This window comes from Maniola hyperantus, chromosome 17 (genome assembly GCF_902806685.2).
Source record: "Maniola hyperantus chromosome 17, iAphHyp1.2, whole genome shotgun sequence".
NCBI classification, from domain to species: Eukaryota; Metazoa; Arthropoda; class Insecta; order Lepidoptera; family Nymphalidae; genus Maniola; species Maniola hyperantus.
Genome location: NC_048552.1, coordinates 2,670,645 through 2,695,986, shown reverse-complemented (window position 1 = coordinate 2,695,986; position 25,342 = coordinate 2,670,645). Strand labels below are relative to the sequence as shown.

At 38.4% G+C, this 25,342-nt stretch overlaps 2 protein-coding genes across 2 annotated transcripts; both read left to right on the top strand.

Moving 5' to 3' along the window:
- The first annotated feature begins 1,765 nt into the window (after positions 1 to 1,765).
- LOC117990188 (uncharacterized) lies at positions 1,766 to 16,373 on the top strand. Its single transcript, XM_034977654.2, has 4 exons — positions 1,766 to 2,438; positions 4,616 to 4,797; positions 5,102 to 5,212; positions 16,162 to 16,373. Exons 1-4 carry the CDS (start codon positions 2,286 to 2,288, stop codon positions 16,304 to 16,306), a joined length of 591 nt encoding a protein of 196 aa, XP_034833545.1. The 5' UTR covers positions 1,766 to 2,285; the 3' UTR covers positions 16,307 to 16,373.
- A 5,358-nt stretch (positions 16,374 to 21,731) lies between these two features.
- Positions 21,732 to 25,328, top strand: LOC117990221 (uncharacterized). Its single transcript, XM_034977685.2, has 4 exons — positions 21,732 to 22,099; positions 23,241 to 23,455; positions 23,874 to 23,984; positions 24,631 to 25,328. Exons 1-4 carry the CDS (start codon positions 21,959 to 21,961, stop codon positions 24,839 to 24,841), a joined length of 678 nt encoding a protein of 225 aa, XP_034833576.2. The 5' UTR covers positions 21,732 to 21,958; the 3' UTR covers positions 24,842 to 25,328.
- The last annotated feature ends 14 nt before the right edge of the window (positions 25,329 to 25,342 follow it).

The window sequence follows — 25,342 nt, the reverse complement described above, 5'->3', positions numbered from 1 at the left end:
TTAATCATCACCGTTATATCATCGTACAAATCAACAATTTTGACCATCAGTAAGCGTAACATGTTACCTATTCTGAATAAAATAACTTTGATTTTGACTTTGATCTTACTTAATGATCATAATCAACACGACCCATCGCTGGCCTAATTCTAAGTAAGGGTCACCTCTCAGAGTGATGGGTTCAGGCTGTAATTTACCTTGCTGGCCAAATGCAGAAGTCACAAATCACTCACCTTTGAGAACATTATGGAGAACTCTCAGGCATGCCGGTTTCCTCACTGTTCATATTTGATTGCAAAAATAACGTCGAAAGAAAGTAAGATTAGATCGTAAAATGGCGAGAGGGGAAGATTAAATAATGGTGAGGGGGGAACTATCAATTAGTTCCTAGCACACTCTCCGAAGTAGGTAGGTATATGCGGATGGTATAGGTTCCGCGTTCGATTCCCGGCAGGGGTTTGGAGTTTTATAATTTCTAAATCACTGGTCTGGTCTGGTGGACTTCAGCCGTGGTCAGTTAGCACCCTACCGGCAAAGCTACGCCGCCAAGCAATTTAGAGTTCCGGTACGATGTCGTGTGAGTGTCGTGTGAGGGGTATGGGTTTAATAAAAACTGCCATACCTCTTTCAGGTTAGCCCACTTCTATCTTTGACTGCATGACCACTTACCACCAGGTGAGATTGCAGTCAAGGGCTAACTGTTATCTGAATAAAAAAAATTAAGTAAAAAATCTATAGAATACCAACAGACAGGCAACTCTGAGCTTTATTAAATTTTCAAAATGTTTTAGACACTCGTCACACTCCTGGAACAATTCCCGGACATCAATTTTAAAACAAATATCGACAAAAATATAGACACAAAAAATCTAACGTAAGTTAGTTATCCAATTTGTTTTTAATCTGATATCTCTTTTCACAATCTCTATCGAGCTAGTAAATGTAAACAAAGGGAAAAAATGGAACAGCAATTGATAGATTTCAATTTAGTTCGCGACTATGAAAAACTGACAACCATTTCAACTTCACCAGATTGGCGTAAACGCCGCGCCGGCAGTGAATATTCAAATCGTAAATTTTCATAAATTTCATTTATTTAATTAAACTTTTTCATGCTCGGTATCGATAGGTTTTCAGTGGATGTACATTATTTCTTTATTTGCGTTATATGGGCCCTATCTGAGGGTTTGGTTGATCCTTTTATAATAATATTGTCTAAACAAGTGATACCTACCGTAGAATAAACTGAACCGCACATGGTATTTATACTCTAAGAACTGAAAATAAATCAAAGGCTCCCTTGACGACCTCCCTGGCGCAGTGGTGAGCGCTGTGGTCTTAATAGTGGGAGGTCCCGGGTTCGATTCCTGGCAGGGGTTTGGAATTTTATAATTTCTAAATTTCTGGTCTGGTCTGGTGGGCGGCTTCGGCCGTGGCTAGTTACCACCCTACGGCAAAGCCGTGCCGCAAAGCGATTTAGCGTTCCGGTACGATGCCGTGTAGAAACCAAAGGGGTATGGGTTTAATAAAAACTGCCATACCCCTTCCAGGTTAGCCCGCTATCATCTTAGACTGCATCATCACTTACCACCAGGTGAGATTGCAGTCAAGGGCTAACTTGTATCTGAATAAATAAATAAAAAAGGCTCTCATCGCTTGTACAATTGCGAATCCCCAAGTACCCTTTTCGTTGTAATGTGCCCAAATAAGCACATTAAGGTGGATCCACACATACCGCCGGGTTGGGCCGGCGGTTTTACCGGCGGTATGGAGCCAATTTTTTATATCATTGCCGCTGTAGGCCGCAGAAGCCGCAGTATCGCTGTGATTATCGTTGAAGTTAGTGGCGCTCGGCCCGCGGCAATGCCGGCGAGTAACATCCGCGGCTTTGTTGTGTGCCGCCGAATGCCGTGAACAAAGCCTAGCTAGCCGGGCTAGTGTGGATCTACCTTAATGAGGAGGAAGGGTACCATCAAACACCTCGTGGTACGAATGTCGATTGGAGGGCACATGTCCCTGCAAGAAGTCCTGACATGCAACTGGAACATGGACTGCATCGTCATTAACCACCAGGGAAGATCACAGTCAAGGTTAACCTGCCATAGAGTGAAAAAAAACTAAACTGGGATAACAAGCTTGTTACATCATGAGGTAATTCCGTGCTAAGTTCTACAGTAAACAGTCATGCGTCCACAGAAGCACGTGAGTCTGTGTCGTAGGAAAATGATTATAATATAACCTAAATCTTTTAGAACCTACAAGTGCTAGACTTAGGTTAGTTAATAATGCGGTTGTGGATACTAGTCGTTATTCTAGTTATGTTAGTGGCGGTTATTGTTAGTGCAAATAGTACAGACAATTGTCCAAATGTGAAGACTTCGATAGACTCTGTAAGGAAGAGGCGTCATCTGACGTTTCCTGAAGGAACTAATTTTGTGGTAAGTGAATATTTTTATGCTTTCAAGATTATGAGAGTTGGGGATGAAATTCGTTGCTTTAGAAAGAAAGGGCCTAATAAAAAATAATTGAAAACATCAGAAAAATACTAACCCACATTAAGAGCTACAACCTGGAGAGTCATATAGGCTACTTTTCATACCGGAAAATCAAATAGTTCCCACGGGATTTTTCAAAAAAACCTAATTCCACCCGGACGAAGTCGCGGGCATCAGCTAGTGTCCAATAATTTATACATTCCGATATGAGGAATATATAAAACATAATTTCATAAATTAGTGAGCCAAATGATAAATTTGATGACAGGCCTTGATTCTAATCAAATATTGCAATCGGAATTGCGGCGATTAATTTGGGAGTAATTTCAATTTTACGATGTAATGAATTGATATGGATATCATAAAATATGAATGGGACGACCATATTAAATACTAGCTGACGCCCATGACTTCGCGTGGATATAGTGTTTTAAAATTCCTGAGGGAACTCTTTTATTTTCCGGGATAAAAATCAGCCTATGTCACTCTCCTCTTTAACTATACCCATGCAAAATCACGTCAATCCGTTGCACCGTTGCGACGTGATTGAAGAACAAACCAACAAACAAACACACTTTCGCATTTGTAATAAGGGTACCGGGAGGTTCCGGGATAAAAAGTAGCCTAAGTCACTCTCCAGGTCGTTTTCTATACTCATGCTTTTAAAAAATCAAGTCAATCCGTTGCACCGTTGCGACGTGATCGAGGGACAGACCAACAAACGAAACACACTTTCGCATTTATAATAAGGGTACTGCTGCGTGATTGCGGTAGAATGACAGCTACAATGTCACGATCGCAATCACCTCTGATTGGTTAACGCTCGCTCACTATTGGCTACAATGCATTGTTGCAACAAGAATCGCACATATTCAGCGAATTAGAACAATAATTGAGATTGTAATAATGATTGATGCAGGTTTTAGACAATCGCCCTACAGATTGCTTAAAACACACTTGTATTAGTAGAGCTATAATAGGAATAGTATTTTGAATAATAAGAGATCGACAGGTATTCCATTCGCGTGAACAAAAGTTCTGAATTAGAACTTCTGTATAGAAGGCTATACCCCTTCTATACAGAACCTTTTGAATAAAAGCTGCATAGTTTCACGGCAATCCAATAGAGGCTGATAGTGACCCGTGTTTCAAAGTATTTGGAATTTTATAAAGAGTCTGCAACTGGAATCTTATTGAATGCTTGGTGTCCAATAAAAGGTACTTTGTCTGGAAGATTCAGGATGCTGCGGTGACGAATATTGCATAAATTCCGTAGGTAGGTATGTATTTTACTGTCTACTGAGCACGGGCCTCCTCTCAGAACGAGAGGGTAGGTTGTAATGGCCAAGTGCGGATTGACAGACTTCACACAACTTTGAGAACATTGTGTTGTTTATTATTATTGTGCAGAACTCTCAATCAGCCAGGTTTCCTCACGATGTTTTCGGATCGAACTCCCAATCTCCCGATTAGGAGGCGAACGACTTAAGCCACTAGGCTACCACATCTTTAATACAGATGTTTCGCACGGAAAATAAGAAACATTGGGTATTTTTTTTCCATAAGTTTCAATTTCTATAGACCTCGCCTGTGGTAGGCAATAACAGAACGGACAATGCCCATTCGCAAAGCGATTTGCATTACAGTCCGATGCCTTCAGTCGACGATAACAGGAAGTGAGTCTGTGCAGCTGTCATCTACAACTTCCTATTCACAAAATATCTAGAAAGCCAGACTAAAGGCAACTCTGAGATACCATGTATTATTGAATATAATATGCCATGAATTAATCATCATTAATATCAGATCGCTGGTTAACTATTGAACCCGGGTCTTCTCTCAGAATGAGAAGGGTTTGGCCACATACTACTTATAGTCTACCACGCTGACTAAGTACGGATTTTCACACAACTTTGAGGATGAATGGTCTTGCGTCGCCTGAATCCAGCGGCTCCCTGCGACTTGTGTGATGTCGTCCGTCCACCTAGGTCCACCTGGTTCTCCCACGAATCTCCTCATTTCTGATTTTATCACGTAGAGAAACTCCAAGCTCCACTACCCGCTGAATATTTTAACTGTTGACTACCTACTATTTAAAACCTTTTTGTATTATCATCCAGATCACCATATCCCTCGTGAAAGCGTTCATGACCCACGCGCCATCGGGCTGGAACCTGGCTTTGGAGATCGACGTCCTCTTCCCCCTCCCTGACGCGAAGTTTACAAACGCCTTCTTCAGAAGAAAGCTTCACCACCGACAGAAGAGAGAGTTTTGGCAACGGCTTCAGCACGCCATTGATTAGTAAGTTGTAAATCATCCATCACTGGCTGACTACTGAGCATGAGAAGCTTAGCATGAGAAGAATCCTCTCAGAATGAGAAGGGTCTTGCCATAGTCTACCATGCTGCCCAAGTGGATTCGTAGACTTCACACAGCTTTGAGAATATTATGGAGAACTTTCAGGGTTTCCTCACGACATTTTCCTTCACTGTTAAAACGTTTTCCTCAGATATCAGAAAAAGCAGAACGCTACCAGTCTATATCAGCTGTATTGGAATGAAAGTTTGAGTGCATTGAGTAATTACAATATTTTTAAATTTTTCAGTCACAATCTAAACGGCCGAGCCTGTATTTTGAGGTCCATCTGCGAAGCTAAGAGCTACTTAGCTCCACCGGGAAAGTCTCTAGTCCACGACCTGCTAAGAGCTATATTTACGTAAGTTTTACATATCGACACCTCCCACGTAAGTTGTTGTAAGCCACAAAATTGGCATTTTGCGTTTTTTACATAACAATGCCTATTTTTATCTATTTTACACATTCAAATTAAAAAAATGCTAAAAATGCTATTTTTAAGGTACTTATGAGACGTATAATGTTGTATTTTACAAACGACGACGACGTAAAACCTCACATCGACCTTTACAACGTTTTACGTAGGACGAGGTCACGCATTTGCGCCTTGTATGTAACACATACAACAGATCACGCCGGACTTCAAACACCAGGTTTGTGAGTCAAGTCTCCGATATATCTCGGTTGTCTACGCATTTTTTTATTCTATTATCATAATATTTTACTAAGTTAATAGTGATGCCAAGCTAAACTATTGTATAGATTACTTACAACAATTTACGTCGTTGAGGATACAAAAAACTGTGTTGTATAATGACATACAACCGTTTACGTTGCAGAATTATATTGATTTTTGTGTTAAGTAATACATACAACATTTTACATCGGCATTTGTTACTCAAAATTTTATTGTATGATCACATGCTATATTTTACGTTGCTATGACATTTTTTTTTCTTACATACAACATTGTACGCCAATAAAAAAAAGCTAAAGTTTCGATTGACAACGATGTAAACCTATGATAGATAGTGAAATAAGTACTCGCTTATAATACCACTAGGATATCATATAAGTAACCAAAAATCAACACAATATTGTATTATTTCAGAGCCTACCTTACCAATAATAGGTTGGTAGGGACTGTCCAGGTGGTTGAGACTTTCTTTACGACCTATCGTCCGAAAATAATAAATAATTTCTAAGACCATACTCTCAAGCTCATGGAAAAAAGACAACAAATGTGACTACAATATAGAGCAGATGCATTTGCCTACCGGTAGATCTCTGATACAGAAACACGCAACTTCGGAACTTTAACGCCGGATTAAAGATACCATACCAAGTTCTTTGGGCACATTACGAGGAAGAGTGGTACCATCGAACACCTCGTGGTATAAGGTCAGGTGGAGGGCACACGGCCACGTGGGCGTTCCCCAACTAGGTGGACAGTCTTAATCCACTCCGCAACCAACACGCCTGTCTCCACGTGTGCACATAATGCCACCAACAGAAGTCGTTGGAGGGAGATCGCACGAGCATCAGTGAAAAATTCATAACCACGACCACTCTGTCAAGAGTGAACGACTCAGAAGAAGAAAGATATCATAGAGTGGAGCAGGAGCTCAAAAATATTGGCAAAATATAAGAGCATGGCACAGGAGCGTAGTGGTTCTTATTATTTTATTTTCAAAATTTTAAAAGATGATTTGTTTGTAGTGTAACGGTCCGTTTCTTCAAAAAAGGCGATAACACCTTAATAAATAATAGTTTATTTACTGGAATTTGCATACAGAAGCAGTTTTTGTATTAATTGAGTCACCTTACACATTCTACTAGGTACCTTCTGGTGTGCAAATTAATAGTGAATCTTATATTCAAGTTAATTTGGTTTATTGCATACTGTAATTACAAAGTTAAACATTACTCAAGAAGAAACATAGACTCATTTCGCTTTAGAGACATGTCTACAAGCTGTTGTTATCGTAAGTCAGTCTTATAGGTTCGACGACTTTCAGCATCCTGAACAAGCTTGATTCTCAAATAGCTTAAGCACCATAGATCACATTCAGAAGCTGCAACATTTTATACATAACTGAAGACTATAATCGGCCACTTTGCTAAGCGTTTGTGAACTTTGAGAAAGCTTTCGATTCAGTGGAAATTTGGGCTGTATTAAGGTCGCTATTGAGATTCCGGTACATACAAATGCTGAAGTAGGTACCTGTACGAAAACACCACCATGTCAGTGCACATACAGGGCCAGACGAGGAGGCCAATCCAATTGCAGTGACAGAGAGTAACACTTAATGGGAGACGCAACTCTCCGAAGCTCTTTACTGCTACTTTAGAACACGTCTTTAAGCTTCTGGATTGGAATGCACTTGACATTAACATCAATAGCTACTCACCTTCGATTTTTCGATGACATAGTTGTTATCGTCGAGACTGGGAAACCGGAAGTACTGCACAGTGACCTTATTAAAGTTTCATAACAGGTGGGCCTGAAAATGAACATGACTAAGACGAAAATCATGTCTAATACCTATGTTTCGGCCCACCCAGTAGTCTTTGAGAGCTCTTTGCTCAAAATTATAGAAGAGTGTGTAAAACTGGGACACACAACCAAGTTAGGTAAGTCCAATTTCGAGAAACAGATCAGCCACCGAGTCCGATTCAGCTAGGCAGCGTACGGAAACTAAAGTCTTCGAACAGCGCATGTTGCCAGTGATGACATAATATTATGGATTTGAGATGTGACACATAAGAAAGTTCAGAGTCACTAAGTGGGTGATGGAGACAGCTATACTTGAAGTTTCTCTACGTGATCAAATCTGGAATGAGGATATTTGTCCAAAAGCCAGAGTACCTGACATGAACGGTTTGGAAAGCTGAAGTGGCAATGGCCGGGGCACATAATTCAAAGGACTCATAGACGTTGGGGTCCTAAAGTACTTGAACCTCACACCAGAAAGCGCAGCGTTGGCAGACCCACACTATGTATACAAATGACATCGAATGAGTCTCAGGGAGCCGCTGGATTCAGGAGACGCAAGAGCGTGGTGACTAAAAGTCCCTACAAGAGACCTATGTCCAGCAGAAGACTTCTATTTGTTGAAAATGATGAATAGTATCACACATACAATACTATTTTTATAATTTAAGCAACGTACACCGTTGTAATTAACACATACAATGACACACAGTCCTTGTTTTCCCCTGTAAGTTGTTGTAAGTATCACATACAACATTTTCCAAAGATAAAACACCACGTAAAATGTTGTATGAACAAAATCTCAGAAATTTGAAGTATTTTTATAAAGTATTTTTCAGAATAGTTAAAAGTACTGTAAATTATAACCATATACCGAATTTCACAAAAAAATATTGAAAAATGAAGCTTTAATTTCAATTTGTATCTTTAAAACGCTCTACTGAAAAGTTGCGGTTTTGGGGATACAACAACTTACGTGGGAGGTGTCGATATCTACATACTATAGCTATGTTAATCATGACCAATATTCCCCTTTCACCTCCAACTAAGCGCCGGGCGGCATGCAGCAACCGTTTGAATTGGCCCGCCCTTGTAGCTTTAGTTTCTAATTTATACAATTTTTTTGTTAACAAAATTACAGAGAGTTTTTTTGGAATAGTATTAGAAATCACGCCATACATTGCCAGACACTTATACTTAACTAGCTTATGCTCGCGACTTCGTCCGCGTGGACTACACAAATTTCAAACCTCTGTTTCACCCCCTTAGGGGCTTAATTTTCAAAAATCCTTTCTTAGCAGATGCCTACGTCATAATAGCTCTATGCATACCAAATTTCAGCCCGATGCGTCCAGTAGTTTGAGCTGTGCGTTGATAGATCAGTCAGTCAGTCAGTGAGTCACCTTTTCATTTTATATATTTAGATATCGTGGCAACCCCTGCGAGACACCCTTAAACTTTAATAAATTGTTAAGCTTTTAGGGTGTATGGCAATTGGCAATGCATGAAATGATTTCTAATACTATTTTGTAACAAAAAAAAACTAACTTTATACAAACTATAAGATTTTTTTACACCTTTATTATCTGTTTTCTCCCAAAGCCACCATGATCCAAACTTCAGAGTGGCTGATCGTTCCTCCCTGTGTTGGGGACAATACGCAGAGAAACTTTCAGCTTTTATAAAATAACGGCGGTCTGGCACGCGCTGGCTCTCATTTTGAGATGAGATCGATACAATCAGAAACAATGTTACTGTCATCTTTTGAAGTATTGTGTTCAATATATTCATTATAAAATATGGCTTTCATTCATCGGTGCTTTCATCTTATCTTTTCATTTTTTTCAGCCCTTTTAGGGTTCCGTACCCGAAAGGTGCCAATGAAACCTTATTATTAAGCTTCCGCTGTCCGTCCGTCCATAAGTCAGGAGGCTGTACCTACTATCTCATGAAACGTTACGGGTAGAGAGTTGAATTTTTACAGCTCATGTGTATTTCTATTGCCGCTATAACAACAAAATAATAAATATTGCAGAAATAAAGCAAAATAGGAAAGCTGTGATAGCCTAGTGGTTACTACGTCCGCTTTCTAATCAGAGGTCAGGGGTTCGATCCCGGGCTCCTCTAACTTTTCGGAGTTTTATGCGTTTAATTAAATATCACTTACTTTAACGGTGAAGAAAAACATCGTGAGGAAACCTGCATGCCTGAGAGTTCTCCATAATATTCTCAAAGGCGTGTGAAGTTTACCAATCCGCACATGGCCAGCGTGGTAGTCTATGGCCAAAACCCTTCTCACTCTGAGAGGAGACCCGTGCTCTGTAGCCAGCGATGGGTTGATCGTGATGTGTGTGATGATGAATAAATCTTGTACTATGATGGTACGGAACCCTTTGTGTGCAAGTTCGACACGCACTTGGCTGTTTTTTTCAGCCTTTTCATAATTATTTATCAGCTTTTTGTCGTCATTTGATTCCTTTCATACTTTTGTATTTGTATATTCACAATGTATGAATAGGTAGATCTTTGTTTTGATAATATTTTTCCAATTGAATTATTGAACAAAAGCATACAATTTTTGGTATATAGATAATAACAGAACCAGTGAGATCGAATACAATACATATAGTCCGTAAACAATGTCTTCTCATGCGCCATTTTAACTCTAAGGGTCAACTGTCATGTCCAAAGTACGGTTCACATTTGAAATAAGGACTAAAATTTGACACAAGAAGTTAAAATGGCGCGTGAGAAGTCATTTTTAGGGTTCCGTACCTCAAAAAAAACAACGTTAAATTAAAACTAAAATAAATTTAATTAAATCTAAAACCTCATCGAGACCACCGCAGAGAGGCATTGTACCCAAGATGCTGACAGCATTACCCCTTTGGATGGCCAAACTAATTCTTTGACCCAGGTAGCTGCCAGCTCTCGGGTCCCCGGTTGACTCAATAACCCTTTTGAAATTTCCTTAAAAAGAGCTCGAGCCCCCGGGCCCCACGGCCCCAAAGTCTCCACACCAAAGGGCACGAATATGAAGCTCCCGTCGAGGTTTTTCTAAATTATTTACCGATAATAATTCAAGAAGTTCTAAATATCACGCGTTCATGTTAATCGTAGGATAATCGTACACACCGGCACTAAATGCGGCGTTTTATGTGCATGTAAACACACGAATGCATATTGCACCATTTGATACATTTTGGAGCTAGCTAACTTGCTTTTTAAGCTAAAATTATTGACTATATTGTATTATAAATACGATCTGTCCCGGCTTACTCACGTGTGTAGTCGACGTTAGCCCGACTAGTTTCGAACCCATCCGGGGTCCTTTTTCAAGGGAGTCCGTCAAAAAGGGAGTCAAAACAGCGGCGCGTGCGCGGACGGACTCCCTTGAAAAAGGACCCCCGGATGGGTTCGAAACTAGTCGGGCTAACGTCGACTACACACGTGAGTAAGCCGGGACAGATCGTATTTATAATGGAAATCACTCACGGTAGTTTAAACGCTAAAATAGACTATATTGTAATTTTAATAATTGTTCCTGTTATAAAGTACGTAGTTTTCCATGTCAATTTTATACTACCCAAAAAAAATATTCCCTTGAAAATTATTTGATGTTCCGGTATAAAAGTAGCTTTTGTGTTTTTCTTTTCTTGTTTATGAGAGTGAAGTGAAATAATTTTGGAAACGTGAAATATACAGCCGAATCTAACGAAACACTGTTTAGTCCATGGGATTTACTAAAAAAAATATTTTAGAACAGAAACAGATTTTTTTGTTGTATTTTGGTACAATAAAAGTACCTACATAATATACATTTTTTTATATATAAAAGATTATATTTAACTTATATATTTTATATTTAAAAGAATTTTTTAAAAGATAAAAAAACATATCAGACTTCAGCCAACTTTTACAGTAATTTAAATAGCTTCATGTACTTATAAAATACTTCTCGTGTGTTTCCACGTGAAATGTTCTCCGTATCAAGTTAATTGCCTTATAATCCGCGTACGTGACGCTTATCTATACGTGTGAGGATTAATTCATAATATTCATTCCAATGGCTTTATACTCGCTGCTGGCTGTTAACTACTGGGTTTTATAATATTCTATAACACTATATCCTCCGTTTTTTTTAACCTTCTATTTAAAGAAAAATTGGTATTTACGAGTCAAAATATCAGCGTGATCATTTTTATTTTTATGAACATTTTTTGTTTAATCTTAACTGCCTCAGCAATCTAACTAGATTCTAAGAGGAACTAGCTCTTAGTTTAAAGATGTGATGTGTGGCACAGTTATGTAAATAAACGTCTTTTCTTTTCTTTCTTTCAATCAAAAATCTAAGTTTACTGATTTCATTTATGTACGCTGGAACTCTTTCAATGGCAAGAACTACTTTAAAGAAGAACTTTTAATGGATTTTTACTCTACATACTAGTACAGTCTATAGGTTGCTTAGATATAAATGTCTATTGGTACGTGTGCGGATTAATTCTCATAATATTGATTCCAATGGCTTTACCGTCGCTGCATATTAATAACCCATGTTGTCAGTGTGATTATATTTTTTATTTACGTGAATATTTTTGATTTGTGTGACATGTCAGATTTTGAAACTCTCTATTTTCGGCTAAAAATGTTACTATCAGCGTGATTATTTTAATTTTTCTGACCATTGATCGTTGTCGTTTTATTTGACATTCCATAATTTCTCTGAACGGTCACAAATCGTGATGGTGATATTTAGCTAAATGTGAGGTAAAAGGATCCAGTAGCCAGATTTTAATCTCATGTCTTAATATTAGGAAAGACCAGTGTGGTAATAGGTATACAAAGGTAGGATAGTACAGTTTTTGCAATTCACGAAGGCTAGTGAATTTTACTTGTGGTAACGTCGTCGTTTACATTATCATTGCGTAAGAGTGCGTGCATGTCGGACCAATCAGTCGCGAGAAACCGCTGTCATACGCACACATTAAGTGTACCGCTCGTATTTGACGATCTCCCTGGCGCAGTGGTAAGCGCTGTGGTCTTATTAGTGGGAGGTCCCGGGTTCGATTCCTGGCAGGGATTTGGAATTTTATAATTTCTAAATTTCTGGTCTGGTCTGGTGGGAGGCCTCGGCCGTGCCTAGTTACCACCCTACCGGCAAAGCTGTGCCGCCAAGCGATTAAGCGTTCCGGTACGATGCCGTGTAGAAACCAAAGGTGTTTGGGTTTAATAAAAACTGCCATACTCATGAGATTGCAGTCAAGGGCTAACTTGTATCTGAATAAAAAAAATAAAAAAAAAACCTTACGTATACCGATACGAGTTAAACACAAGCATGAGTCAGTGGCCTTCGTGAAATGCAAGAACTATACCTAGTTACCTTAGCTAATGAGGCATTAATGGCTATATTAATAGCGCCGTCGAATTAGCCTGTGCGGTTTGCGCGGCCGCTGATTGATGACGCCGATGACAAGCCCAGACACCGCAATTTATTGGCTTTTATAATAACGAGGCGTGAGTGGCTTCACACGCTCGCGGAGGTGTTTAACGGAGCCTCAATAGCTCAACCGATATAGGAGTGGACTGAAAACCGAAAGATCGACGGTTCAAACCCCGCCCGTTGCACTATTGTCGTACCTACTCCTAGCACAAGCCTGACGCTTAATTGGAGAGGAAAGGGGAATATTAGTCATTTAACATGGCTAATATTATTAGAAAAAAAAAACAAAAAAAGAAGAACTGTTTCGATTACTCGGCGCGCTACTTTAATGTGCGATCTATAACTGCCGTTTTTCGTAACTCAGAGTTGCTTAATAGTTACTTAAGTTTGGTTAAAACGAGACAGAGCTATATCTCTCACATAAAACTGTCTCGTTTTTAGTCAATCTTAAGTAACAATTAGCGACTCTGAGTATGGCAGTAAGAGTAGAATTAACTAATTTTCTGCACTTCGACCGCCCGTTGTGCCGTTTGCTTTATTCCACGCACATGCAAACTGTGGGATTAACTCCCTTCGGCGGTGTTCCCATTAGCTTACAACATGGGGTTATTCAAGGGGCAAACCAAAAAAAAAGGAAAAATAAATAAACAAATCCTATAATTATTATGTAAAAGTTTACGATATATTGCAAATAAAACATTTGACTGACGCCAGAGGTCAACGAACGTTACGTAAGTAGGTCACGCCGTGTCGTAGGTGGGGCATTGGCCCGAGTTTTGCACGCTATACGTTGCGGGTTTGCAAAATACTAAATCACTAAAACTACAAAATGAGGCAAATGGTTATTGGTATTGGATTGTGTTTAGGTAGTAGGTATAATTTATAATTATACCTACTTATTTATATTTGTAATTTATAATTTTACGCCTGGCACAAACCTATAATAAAATTTACTCAGACTTCGACCTTTTTCTGTCCTCTGTCCAAAATGCAATTAAAAAAGGAAATAATTAAACTGCATCGGAAAAATAATAATATGTAACTGATAATAATTATAATAGTATCTATAATAGTAAATAAATCTGCATAATATCATAACCCACAAGCACGCACTCACGCATACTCTCTCTCCCACACACAAACACACACCCACACACACACACACACACACATACACTCACACATACACACACACATACATATGTTGTGAATCACCTACTAGGTATTTTTACTAGTTAATTGACTTTTATATTTTCATATTATTATATTATTGTAAAGCTTGTTTAAATTATCAAACGTACTGTTATAAATAATTTATATTTCATATCTATTTAAGTAATCTGTAAAAAATTGTAATCCTATTTGGCCTTATTTTCAGTCTGTTATTATGTAAAATTATATTGTATATATCGCTGTTGATTGCAAAAAACAATAAAATAAAATAAAAAATAACAATAACGCTAAGTTTTTAGTAAGTATAGTTAAAATTAAAAGTGAAAACAATTATGAAAATAATGAAACGTGCTACTTAAAGTATCTATCTAAATATATAAAAGGGAAAGGTGACTGACTGACTGACTGATCTATCAACGCACAGCTCAAACTACTGGACGGATCGGGCTGAAATTTGGCATGCAGATAGCTATTATGACGTAGGCATCCGCTAAGAAAGGATTTTTGAAAATTCAACCCCTAAGGGGGTGAAATAGGGGTTTGAAATTTGTGTAGTCCACGCGGACGAAGTCGCGAGCATAAGCTAGTTTAAGTATAATATTAGAAATTAGAAAATGTGCACCAAAGCGTATGGATACTCTAATCCTGAAGCAAAACAAGATAAAATTCTTTGACGAGCTAATTAATATATGAAGCGAAAACCTACAATTTTCTGCTTTCACACCATTGCCAAAGCTGTTTAGTAACCTTTATCAAATGTAGAAATTGAATACCTCCCATTCGATTAACGTATGAAATTGCCGTGGTATTATCAATACGAAGGAGGATCTGTATATAATAGTTTAATTATAATTTTAAGTAATCTCTTTTGGCCTTCTGTTATACCTAGATTTAAATTTAAATACTAATAATAATACGCTGTTGATTACTTTCAAATAAACAAAATAAATAAATAAATAAAATTGCTCTGTCCATTATAACGCTTCCCCATGTAAGATTCCGGTTTGATATATTACTACCACCTACCGAGCAGTTTATTTTGAGGGCACCACGAGGCGTTGGTGATAGCCTAGCAGTTAGGACGTCCACATCCTATTCGGGAGGTTGGGAGTTCGATCCCGGCCACGCACTTTTAACTTTTCGGATTGCATTTTAAGCAATTAAATATCACTTGCTTTAACGATGTAGGAAAACATCGTGAGGAATCCTGTATGCCAGAGAGTTTCCATAATATTCTGAAAAGTCTGCTTAGCTGCATTGGGCTGGCGCGGGCTTAAGCCCTTCCGATGTTGAGAGGAGACCCAATAGGACAACCCTCCACCTCCCATGGCCCCACCAACCTCTCGGTTATATGGGCCGAATCGCGGGAGGGCGCCCGTTCGGTACTTGCTCTTGGCATTTACTTGCTCTTGGCATTTGAGAGGAGACCCGTGCTCGGTAGTGGTCTGGCGTTGGGTTGGTCATGATATAACCCATGTAAGATTCCGGTTTGATTTAGTAAGTACCACCTACCGCGCCGTTTATATTGGGGGCGCCAAGAGGCGTTGCACGCTTGGACGGGGGAAAATATCCAAAATCGCCATAAATACTAGTTATTTATCTTTGAGATAAACTAAGGAACATTTTTCCTACAGATAGGAAAATTAAACTCAACTTTGTATTTTTTCTGTACATTTCTATAGTATATCGGGATCTCGTTGGGAGAGGCCTTTAGTCCAGCAGTTGACTGTTATGATAGGTTATTGATGATGATGATTTACTTAATAAAATAAATAAATAAAAATAAAAATAAAAAAGCCTTTATTATTCCTTATCTTGAACTAAATTATTTACAATATTTTTTTTAAAAACAGTATCTACTTTTTACATCTAACATTACCTACTTATTATTAGTAATTTGTTAGTATTTTTTAATTAGTATAGGTGAGTGTATGAACTGTATGTCTGTGTGTATGTGTGTGTTCATATCTGAGAGTGTGCTTGTGTGTATGTGGATGTGAGTTTTTGTGAGTGTGATATTGAGTTGTGTGATTTTAGTATGTTAGTGAATCTTAGGATTTATTATTTTATTTATTCTTGTTTTTCTTCTTTCTTAGATAAGGGCCCCTCTTGGGTATAGGCCTCCTCCAGGTGGTGCCATTTCTTTCTGTCAAAGACAGAAAGACATGATTTTCTTAGGTACTTATTAATTATTTAATTTCAGAGCACCAGTGCACGAGGAGGAGTTCAATGAAGAAGTAGCGGATGTATACAGCGAAGTTTTGGAGCCAGACTTCTGTGACCGAGTCAACGATTGTCCTATTTCACTCCTGAATTTCGTTTTGACTTTGAATAAAATGAAGTATTAAGTGTTTTATTTCAATTATAAATATGATATTTTTTGAAAAGTAAAATTAAGTAAAATTTTAAAATAAACGGGCATTATATATGGGATTTTATCTCCTTTATTGTTTATTTCATTTTATGAACATTTGAGTCACTAGTTTGCGAGCTGAGACCCTGTGAAAAATGACTCCACATGGGTTCGAAACTAGTCGGACTTACGTCGACTAAGCACGTGTGTACAGCCGGGAGTATCTATACCAGATTTAACCAGAACGCTGGCAAAAACTTGACGTTGTTGTTATACTACCTAAACACAATCCAATACCAATAACTATTTGCCTCATTTTGTAGTTTTAGTGATTTAGTACTTTTCAAACCCGCAATGTATAGCGTACAAAACTCGGGTCAATGCCCCACCTACGACGCCGCATTGACTCGTTTACCACTACTAGTCAGATATTTTATTTGCAATATTATATCGTAAACCTATAAAAATATCAGGATTATTTATATTTTTTTTCGCGTTTTTTTTGTTGTAATATATCAGTAATATCAGTAGTATTTTAGGCAACGTTCTGGTTACATTTAATTTATATTATATTTAAAATAGGATTTTATTCTCAGTTTTTAAATAACGGTTTCAGCGGTTTACGTTACCTTTTGCTTTATTGAGAATGTAGATAATATTATATTTTATTTTATCTTCTCTCTATATAAAAATGAAACGCTGAATGTGCTGCTGATCGCAAATCTCGAGAACAGCTGAACCGATTTCGCTAATTCTTTTTCATAATATTCCTTGAAGTACCTACGGAAATGGTTCTTACGGAGAGATTTTTTTTTTTAAAAAACCTGAAAAAGAATCGACTGTTAGGCGGTACGAAGTTCGCCGGGGCAGCTAATAATATTATAAAAGCGGATAATATTTTAAAATGAAAAGAATGTCTTCCTAAAGTAGGTATTAAGTTGGTTCCAGCACACACAACGTCGCAGTTTCAAAGATTTATTGGACTCCACGACTCTCAGTTGCAACACCTTTTAAGCGTTATGTGCTCTTTTAGTTCTGAAATGATTCATAAAACGGAATTTTACTCTTATTTTCCTTAGGAAGTTCTTACAGAAGTATTTAATACCATTTTCTCCATTTTTCGTGTAAAAAACCTAGGTACAACACACAACGTAGGTAGGTACAGCTTATGGGACTACTTTTTGGTTTGCTTGGGATAGAATTAATAATAATAAATAATCTTTATTTGATAAAAAATTACAAAGTAAACACTAAGTTAACCATGGTAGTAGCACTGCAAAGTTCCTGGCCCTCAAACTAGGATTCCCTGTGCTATGGGAAGCCAGTCTTTCGCCCGAATTCTCTCCTGTCCCCCGCCAACATTTTACGATTTTGTTTTCATGCAAAACCATTCATGCATACTCTTGAGGTTGAATTCTCTGTGCTTAAAGCACACAAGGCACCGATTCTAAGCACAACCTAATTTTAGAGTATTCGCACCCTCTTCTTACTATTGTAATATGAAAAGGACAGAAGCAGTTTGATATTTCTAAATTTAATTTTTAGATAGTAAAACCCGTGATTTTAGCACGCACTCGCGAACCTACTGTTTAAATTTGTATTGTGCACTAAAATTTAGACTCTTTAAATGTGAAAGTCATGTTCCGTTCCTTTTTTAGCATTAGTAAAAAGAAAAGGATGCAGATACTCTAAATTTAGTTTAGAGAGAGACTAGAGAATCGGGGCCAATTATAACTCCGAAAATAGCGCCGTGCCCCGGATCGAACCCCAACCGCTCAAACAGGAAGCGGACTTTATAGTCCGTAGAGGTTATCCTCTACGCTATCACCGCTTGTACCTATACCGTAATAATTCTAGTCATCATCATCACGATCAACCCATCGCCGGCTCACTACAGAGTCTCCTCCTGAGGTCTTCTCTCAGAGTGAGAAGGGTTTTGGCCATAGTCTACCACGCTAGCCATGTGCGGATTGGTAGACTACACACGCCTTTGAGAACATCATGGAGAACTCTCAGGCATGCATGTTTCCTAACGATGTTTTCCTTCACCGTTAAAGCAAGTGACATTTTATTACTTAAAACGCACATAACTCCGAAAACTTAGAGGTGCGTGTCCGGGATCGAACCCCCAACCTCCGATTAGAAGGCGGACGTCTTAACCACTAGGCTATCACAGCTGTATAATTCAAGTACATGATGTAAAGAAACGGCCTCGTTCAAATCGGACATACACAAGATAAATAATATAATCAACTTTCTGCCTTCAGAATATCCCTTACTCATAAATAATTCAAGTCTGGGCTCTACGTCAGCACTACACAAATTAGATTCTGCCCTGACAACATGAAGTGTGCTAATAGGTTAGGGCTCTTATTAAACATGACTAGATGCTAGAAAGTTATTAGGTACCTACCTACTTAATATCTATATATTGTGAGTATTCACTAAGTAGATAGTTTAGGAATAGAATAGAATAACATTCTGCCATACTGTACAAGCAATTGCAGCCCCGCGCAATGCTGGAGCGAGTCAAATCCATGCTTTTTTAACCGACTTCCAAAAAGGAGGTGGACTATTCGGCCCGTTTTTTATCATTTACATTCCGAGTGTATTCAGATTCAGATATCCGAATAAATTCGGTGTGTCAGTTGGTCAATGAAAACATTAGGTCTAATAAATAAAATAAGATAAATATTTCTATATACCTACCTACATAGTATTAATACTTAAGGCTACATGAGCGAAGCTGTGGCAGTTTGGCTAGTATTAATATAACTTTTAGGAGACAAGTATTCCTATAAAACATTTAATGCATAAGCGGGAATGCTTGAAATTTTATAATACCTACTGGATGATGTCCAAGACTTCATCTGCGTGTATTTAGGTTTTTAAAACCTATGTATTTTTGATTTTCCTGGATAAAAAGTATCTTCCAGGATACAACCTATCTCTGTACCAAATTTCATCAAAGCGGTTAAGCGGATGTGCCGTGAAAAGGGAACAGATAGATAGATTATTTATACTTTGACATTTATAATAATTGGGTAAGAAATTTCTGATAATATTATCCTTAATCTAAACTTAACATTTACTTTATATCAGCTATCTAAACAACATTTTTGAAGACCTTAGTACAGTCAAGTAAAATGGGATCACATTCAGCCTACGAGCAGCCCGTGCTCATAAATTATTCAAGTGTACGCTGTACGTCGGCAGCAGTATACAAATTAGATTTCACCCTGATAATATGAAGTGGTCTAATAATATAGGACTTGTGTTCACTCAGATTTAGGCATTGACTTATATATTACTTCGTAAGGACAGGGCCATTGAACAAGCAAAATGGCACCGACTCATTTACAGTTAGTTTTTAATAAGTCTGTCTTGGATTTGGAATAGTTATTAAAACTCTAAAACAATGTCAGTTTTTAACTTACTTAAGAACAGTAAACTTTTTGATACATTACGTCAGAAACATTAAAATAATGTGTTCTCACTGAATTTAGGCCATGGTAGCCAATTTCAAATGAGACTAGCCAACTATGTAAGAGATAGTAGGTATGTACCTACTTATATAACGGAACACAGTGCGCTTCCGATTTTGACTCTCATACTCAAATGGGACAGCAATCCAACAGAAACGGAGAGAGACGAGACCTATGGCTTGACTAGAGTGAGGGAACTCTCGGTTTGATCCTGATCCTGAATCGTCGATATTATGTCAAATATTTGAAAAATCCTGATAATAATATAATCCTGATAATCCTATAGTGACGTGTAGTCAACGAAAAGTGATACCGGTAGGTCTATTCCGGAAAACCTGTATCAATCATTATTATAATCTCAATTGTTCTGATTGGCTGAATTTGTGCGATTCTTGTTGCAACAATGCATTGTAGCCAATAGTGAGCTAGCGTCAACCAATCAGAGGTGATTGCGATCGTGGCATTGTAGCTGTCATTCTACCGCAATCGAGCAGCAGCATCAAATGTACTAACATTTGACGCCTGCCAGTGACGTGAATGCCTAGCGTTTTGTTAGAAGTTCCTTAACTGTCGTGTACAGTGGTGTTACTCCGAACTGTGACTAACTAATGAACTGTCAAAGCGCACAGAAAATCTGATTTTATCGCACCATCGAGCTTTCAACTTTTAAAAAGCTCGGTATATATAGGCTTGAAACGGATGGAAAGACTTCAAACACCCTTTGACGTGATTTTACACGGTTGATATATTCGATTTGTAGCCAAAGTGCGGTCGCGTTTGGTGTCAATATTGGATATATTGAATCAGACAGGCAGTTTCCGCGAACGTACAATATACATTGTATATTACATCATCATTACTTCGTCCGCATGGAATTATGTTTTATAAAAGTCCCGTGATAACTCTTGATTTTCCGGGATAAATAGTAGCCTATGTCACTCTCCAGGTCTTTATGTATATCCATGCAAAAAATCAGGTCAATCCGTTGCACCGTTGCGACGTAATTGAAGGACAAACCAACAAACCAATAAACCAACAAACAAACACACTTTCGCATTTATAATAAGGGTACAAGGGTACTGATACAGTACGTACTGTGGTACAATTACCAAAGTTTTATCCATATCAAGCTTGTTACCGCGGCTTTGTCCGTAGCGGATTTAGGATTTTCTGAAAATTATTTTTACGTCCTGCACGTACTCTTGGGAGGTCTAAATTACAGAGAGAAACTATACTTATGCAAATCAAATTTTCTTTTCTTTGTATTGTAAATGTTTTTGGTACAAATTAAATTAAATTAAAATATGTTTTTTTTCATAAAGCCGACCTTTATGTGACCCTAGGGGCCTAGCAACATAATGTAGACCACTCAACACCCAATTGGCATTCCTTAGCGACGTTTCATCTTTCATAAGGCAGTGGTCCGACTGCCGACGATGAATGAGAACCGAGTAGAACTAGAAACTTAAACGAGTTGGCGATCAGTAGTAAGCGACTGCGTAGCTTCGATAGTTTTGTCGCCGGGCTATAAGCGAGTGTGCAAGTGCGACGAGCGATTACTCGCGCCATTCGCCCGCGGTCGCTCAGTTCTGTGCAAACCTGCGCGCGCGTTACACGTGTTCAAGCAAGCGAGCATCGCTGAACGAATATCGCTGAGCAAGTTTATTTTTAAAAGCTCGTTGCTCAGCGACAAAACTAGTAAAGCGAGTCGTCGCCGGCACTCAGAGAGCAACTTTTGATATATATGCATCTCTTTCGTTCACACGGAATGTACATTTATTGTAGGAAAGGCATTCCGAACCAGTGGTAGATGCATCCGACTATTCGTAAGTACTTGTAAAAGTTTATACGAATAAAAAAGATTTTTATTTTATTTTATTTTTTATTTTATTGTGCGTTTCTTAAGAGAGAAAGTCGCCGATAGTTAGTCGTTTTCTCGTCGGCGGTCGGACCACTGCCTTAACGGGTAAAATGTGAAAATTATTTCAACCGTTATAGCCTGACATACATTTTCGTTCAGGCTGCTTTAGTATGGAAACTGTGTTATACGTGCAACATCATACTACTATTAAAAATCTAAAATAACTTTATTTTAAAGTAAAGTATACTTAATAAATATAGGATTTGAAAACCTTACTACTTAAACCTATATTATTTTTGAAATGTCGACAAAAGTATATTTTTTAGTATTTTTGAGTTTACTGAGCACAGAGTTTATCCAAGGAGAGAGAAATGGAAATGATCTGAAAATTCTTTCTCGAAAGAAACGATATGTTGCGTTTCCTGAAGGATCAAGTTTTTCGGTAAGTTAATTTGTTTATGCAAGTGGTCTGGTGGGAAGCTACGGCCGAGGCTAGTTACCACCTACCGGCAAAGCCGTACCACCAAGCGATTACAGCCGTAGCGTTTCGGTGCGATGCCGCGTTGAAACCAACCAGGGGCTATAATAAATTTGCCATACCCCTTCCAGGTTAGCCCACTTGACCACAGGACTTGCATCTTGCAATTAAAAAAACCTAGGATCTTAGATTAAGCTTTATTGTTTTTTGCAAATACCAAAAAAAATAAGTGCGATCCCAGAATTTCTCAGCTAATGCTAAACGGAAACTTTGACAGATTCTGCTAACTTAACTCGCAAATAAAATTATGTCAGTCACATTATAAAGTTAGGTACCACAGATCTGTTACGAATGAAATTAGCAGAAGCTGGATATTTAGAAAATAGTGCATGTCATTTTAAACAGATAAATTTGTCATTTTGGCAGATTCTCAATACAAAACTGTCATAACGTCTTTATTTGTTAGATAAAGTGGATATTATGAAATAGGCGATTCGATCAAGGGCCTAAATTTGACAATCTGACAGATTTTGTATTGGGAATCTGTAAAACTGTCAAATTTACCCTTAAGATAAAGTTTATCTGGCGGTTATGAAACAGGCCCTAAATTAAGTAGGTATAGGTACTTACCTTACGGCTTCGCTCAGGTGGAGTTAAGAAAATTGAGGGGAAGGTTGAATTAAATTTTTCTCTCCGTAAGAACAATCCTCGTACTTCAAGGAATATTATAAAAAAAGAATTAGCGAAATCGGTTCAGCTGTCCTCGAGATTTGCGATGAGCAACACATTTAGTGATTCTTTTTTATATTATAGATAAGTAGAAATGCAATCTTTATTTATAAATCTTTATTTAAAAAAAATACGGACTCAACTAAGAAGAGAAAAAAAGTAAACTACAGTCTAACACAATAAAATATAAAACATGAATGATTACTATTTGATTATTATTTAGTAGTGGAATATTTAATATGAATATTGTTGTAATGTACAAACTTAATTACATATTAGAAATAAAGGCTTATTAATTATTTATTACTTACCTACCAATGGATAAGTTGGCGGTGGTGATTGAACAAAAAATATTTCATCTAATGGGACTTTTCAGTGCGCCGGATGTATGACAGTAGGTCTGATAGGTCAGCCTGCGCCAACAACCGCTCCTGGCACCTTTACCTTTGGTATGAATTGGGGTATAGCATACGAGCTGCCCAACAACACTGAAACAGCGCTGTTCTTCCGAAGCAAGAAGCATAAGAAGCCGGTGGTCATGCGCAGGAGTCGACGCGAGCTTTATGAGAAATTGGAGATCATTTTGGATAAGTGAGTAAAGATAACATCAGTACCCATATCCATGTTCTTATAAATGCGAAAGTGTATTTTGTTTGTTGTTCCTTCAATCACGTCGCAACGGAGCAACCGATTGACGTGATTTTGCATGGGTACCTACAGTTAAAGACCTGGAGAGTAACATAAGCTACTTTTTATACCGGTAAATCAAAGAGTTCCCACGGGATTTTTAAAAGCCTAAACCCACGCGGATGAAGTCGCGGGCATCAGCATTAGACATTGAGTTATCGAATCACACCGTAGAAAGGTCGTCGAATCTCTTCTTTAAAGAAAAGCTATCTAGTCAAACAGAACAATAGAACGTCTTATGTGTATGAATGAACGTCCTGTCGTTTTATCTCCTTAATTTATGTACGCCTGTACCTAACCGTAATTAATGCATATATTTCAGTATGGGATACAACGGCCGCCAGTGTATATTGAAAACCCTTTGTGAGACGACCCAGAGACTGGTGCCTCACGGGGGCAACATGGTCGAAGAAATATTTAGGACAATGTTTACGTAAGTACTTACCTACCTACTATCAGTACCCTTATTATAAATGCGAACGTGTTCTTTCCAACCACGTCGCAACGGATTGACGTGATTTTTGCATGGGTATAGTCAAAGACCTGGAGAGTGACATAGGCTATTTTTTATCCCGGAAAATCAACGAGTTCCCACGGGTTTTTCATAACCTAAATCCACGCGAACGAAGTCGTGTCGTTTCTCTATAAACTTAGAGGAACTTACCTAGGTACCTATTATTTCTCTTTATACTTAGGGATTCTGTGCTTAGGGGTACTAAGCTACCTACCATTTCCCTATAAAGTTAGGGTGAGTCAATACTTTAATATTAGCTGTTGCCCGTAAATCGCTACCGGCAAAGCCGCCACCAAGCGATTTAGGGTTCCGGTAAGTAACCGTGTAGAAAACAAAGGGGCATGGATTTATTAAAAAAAAACTGCAATACCCCTACCAGGTTAGCCCGCTTCCATTTTAGACTGCATCGTCACTTACCACCAGGTGAGATTGCAGTCAAGGGCTTACTTGTAGGTATCTGAATTTAAAAAAAACACTTCTTCAGATTTTCTTCCTCGTCACTCGTCAGTGGTGGGACAAGTGCCTTAATAAGTATGTACCTAATTTTTTTTTCTTGTAACTTCAGGCTTCCAATGGCGAAGCTCCTCCCATCAGAGCCAATGGAGCACGCGATATACGACGCAGCGCATCGCCTGGGGGCCCTGTTGGAGTCGTGCGATCAATTTGAATGTCCACTATCCTTGGTAGACTTAGCAAAGGGCTATTATAATGCACCTGCACCAACGTTGGACGTAGCTAGAAATCCGTGGGCCTTATTCAGTAGTCGCTTTGGATAATGTACTTTATTAACTGCCTTCACCATCGGACGATCAAATGTAATTTATAAAGGCCTTTGCAACTTAGGCCTTAGCGCTGATTAAAGCCGGAAACAAACTATCGGACGTGACTGTAAGTCACGGCTGAAAGCTGCGACAGATAAGTGTGCACAGTCGTTTGGGACGCAGCTTTCCAGAATTCTATCGGACGTCCTAGGGATCAAGGGCTAACCAAAGTTACATCAGCTACTTACGTCACAAAATCCATTATAAATGCGAAAGTGTGTCTGTCTGCTAGCCTTTCACGGCTCATCCGTTCAACCGATTTTGACAAAATTTGGTGGGTACAGCGATAGCTTGATTCCCGGGGAAAGACATAGGCTACTTTCTATCTCGGAAAATCAAAGAGTTCCCATAGGATTTTTAAAAACCTAAATCCACGCGGACGAAGTCGCGGGCATCATCCAGTATATAATAATACTAACGCTCACGGTGGATAGTTTGCACAGTTCAGTGTACATC

Coding starts and splice junctions, on each gene's coding strand:
- LOC117990221 (XM_034977685.2), top strand. CDS start 21,959: ATGTCGACAAAAGTATATTTTTTAGTATTTTTGAGTTTACTGAGCACA. Junction 23,456..23,873: donor TTGGAGATCATTTTGGATAA/GTGAGTAAAGAT, acceptor CATATATTTCAG/TATGGGATACAACGGCCGCC. Junction 23,985..24,630: donor ATATTTAGGACAATGTTTAC/GTAAGTACTTAC, acceptor TTGTAACTTCAG/GCTTCCAATGGCGAAGCTCC.
- LOC117990188 (XM_034977654.2), top strand. CDS start 2,286: ATGCGGTTGTGGATACTAGTCGTTATTCTAGTTATGTTAGTGGCGGTT. Junction 2,439..4,615: donor CTGAAGGAACTAATTTTGTG/GTAAGTGAATAT, acceptor ATTATCATCCAG/ATCACCATATCCCTCGTGAA. Junction 5,213..16,161: donor CTGCTAAGAGCTATATTTAC/GTAAGTTTTACA, acceptor ATTTAATTTCAG/AGCACCAGTGCACGAGGAGG.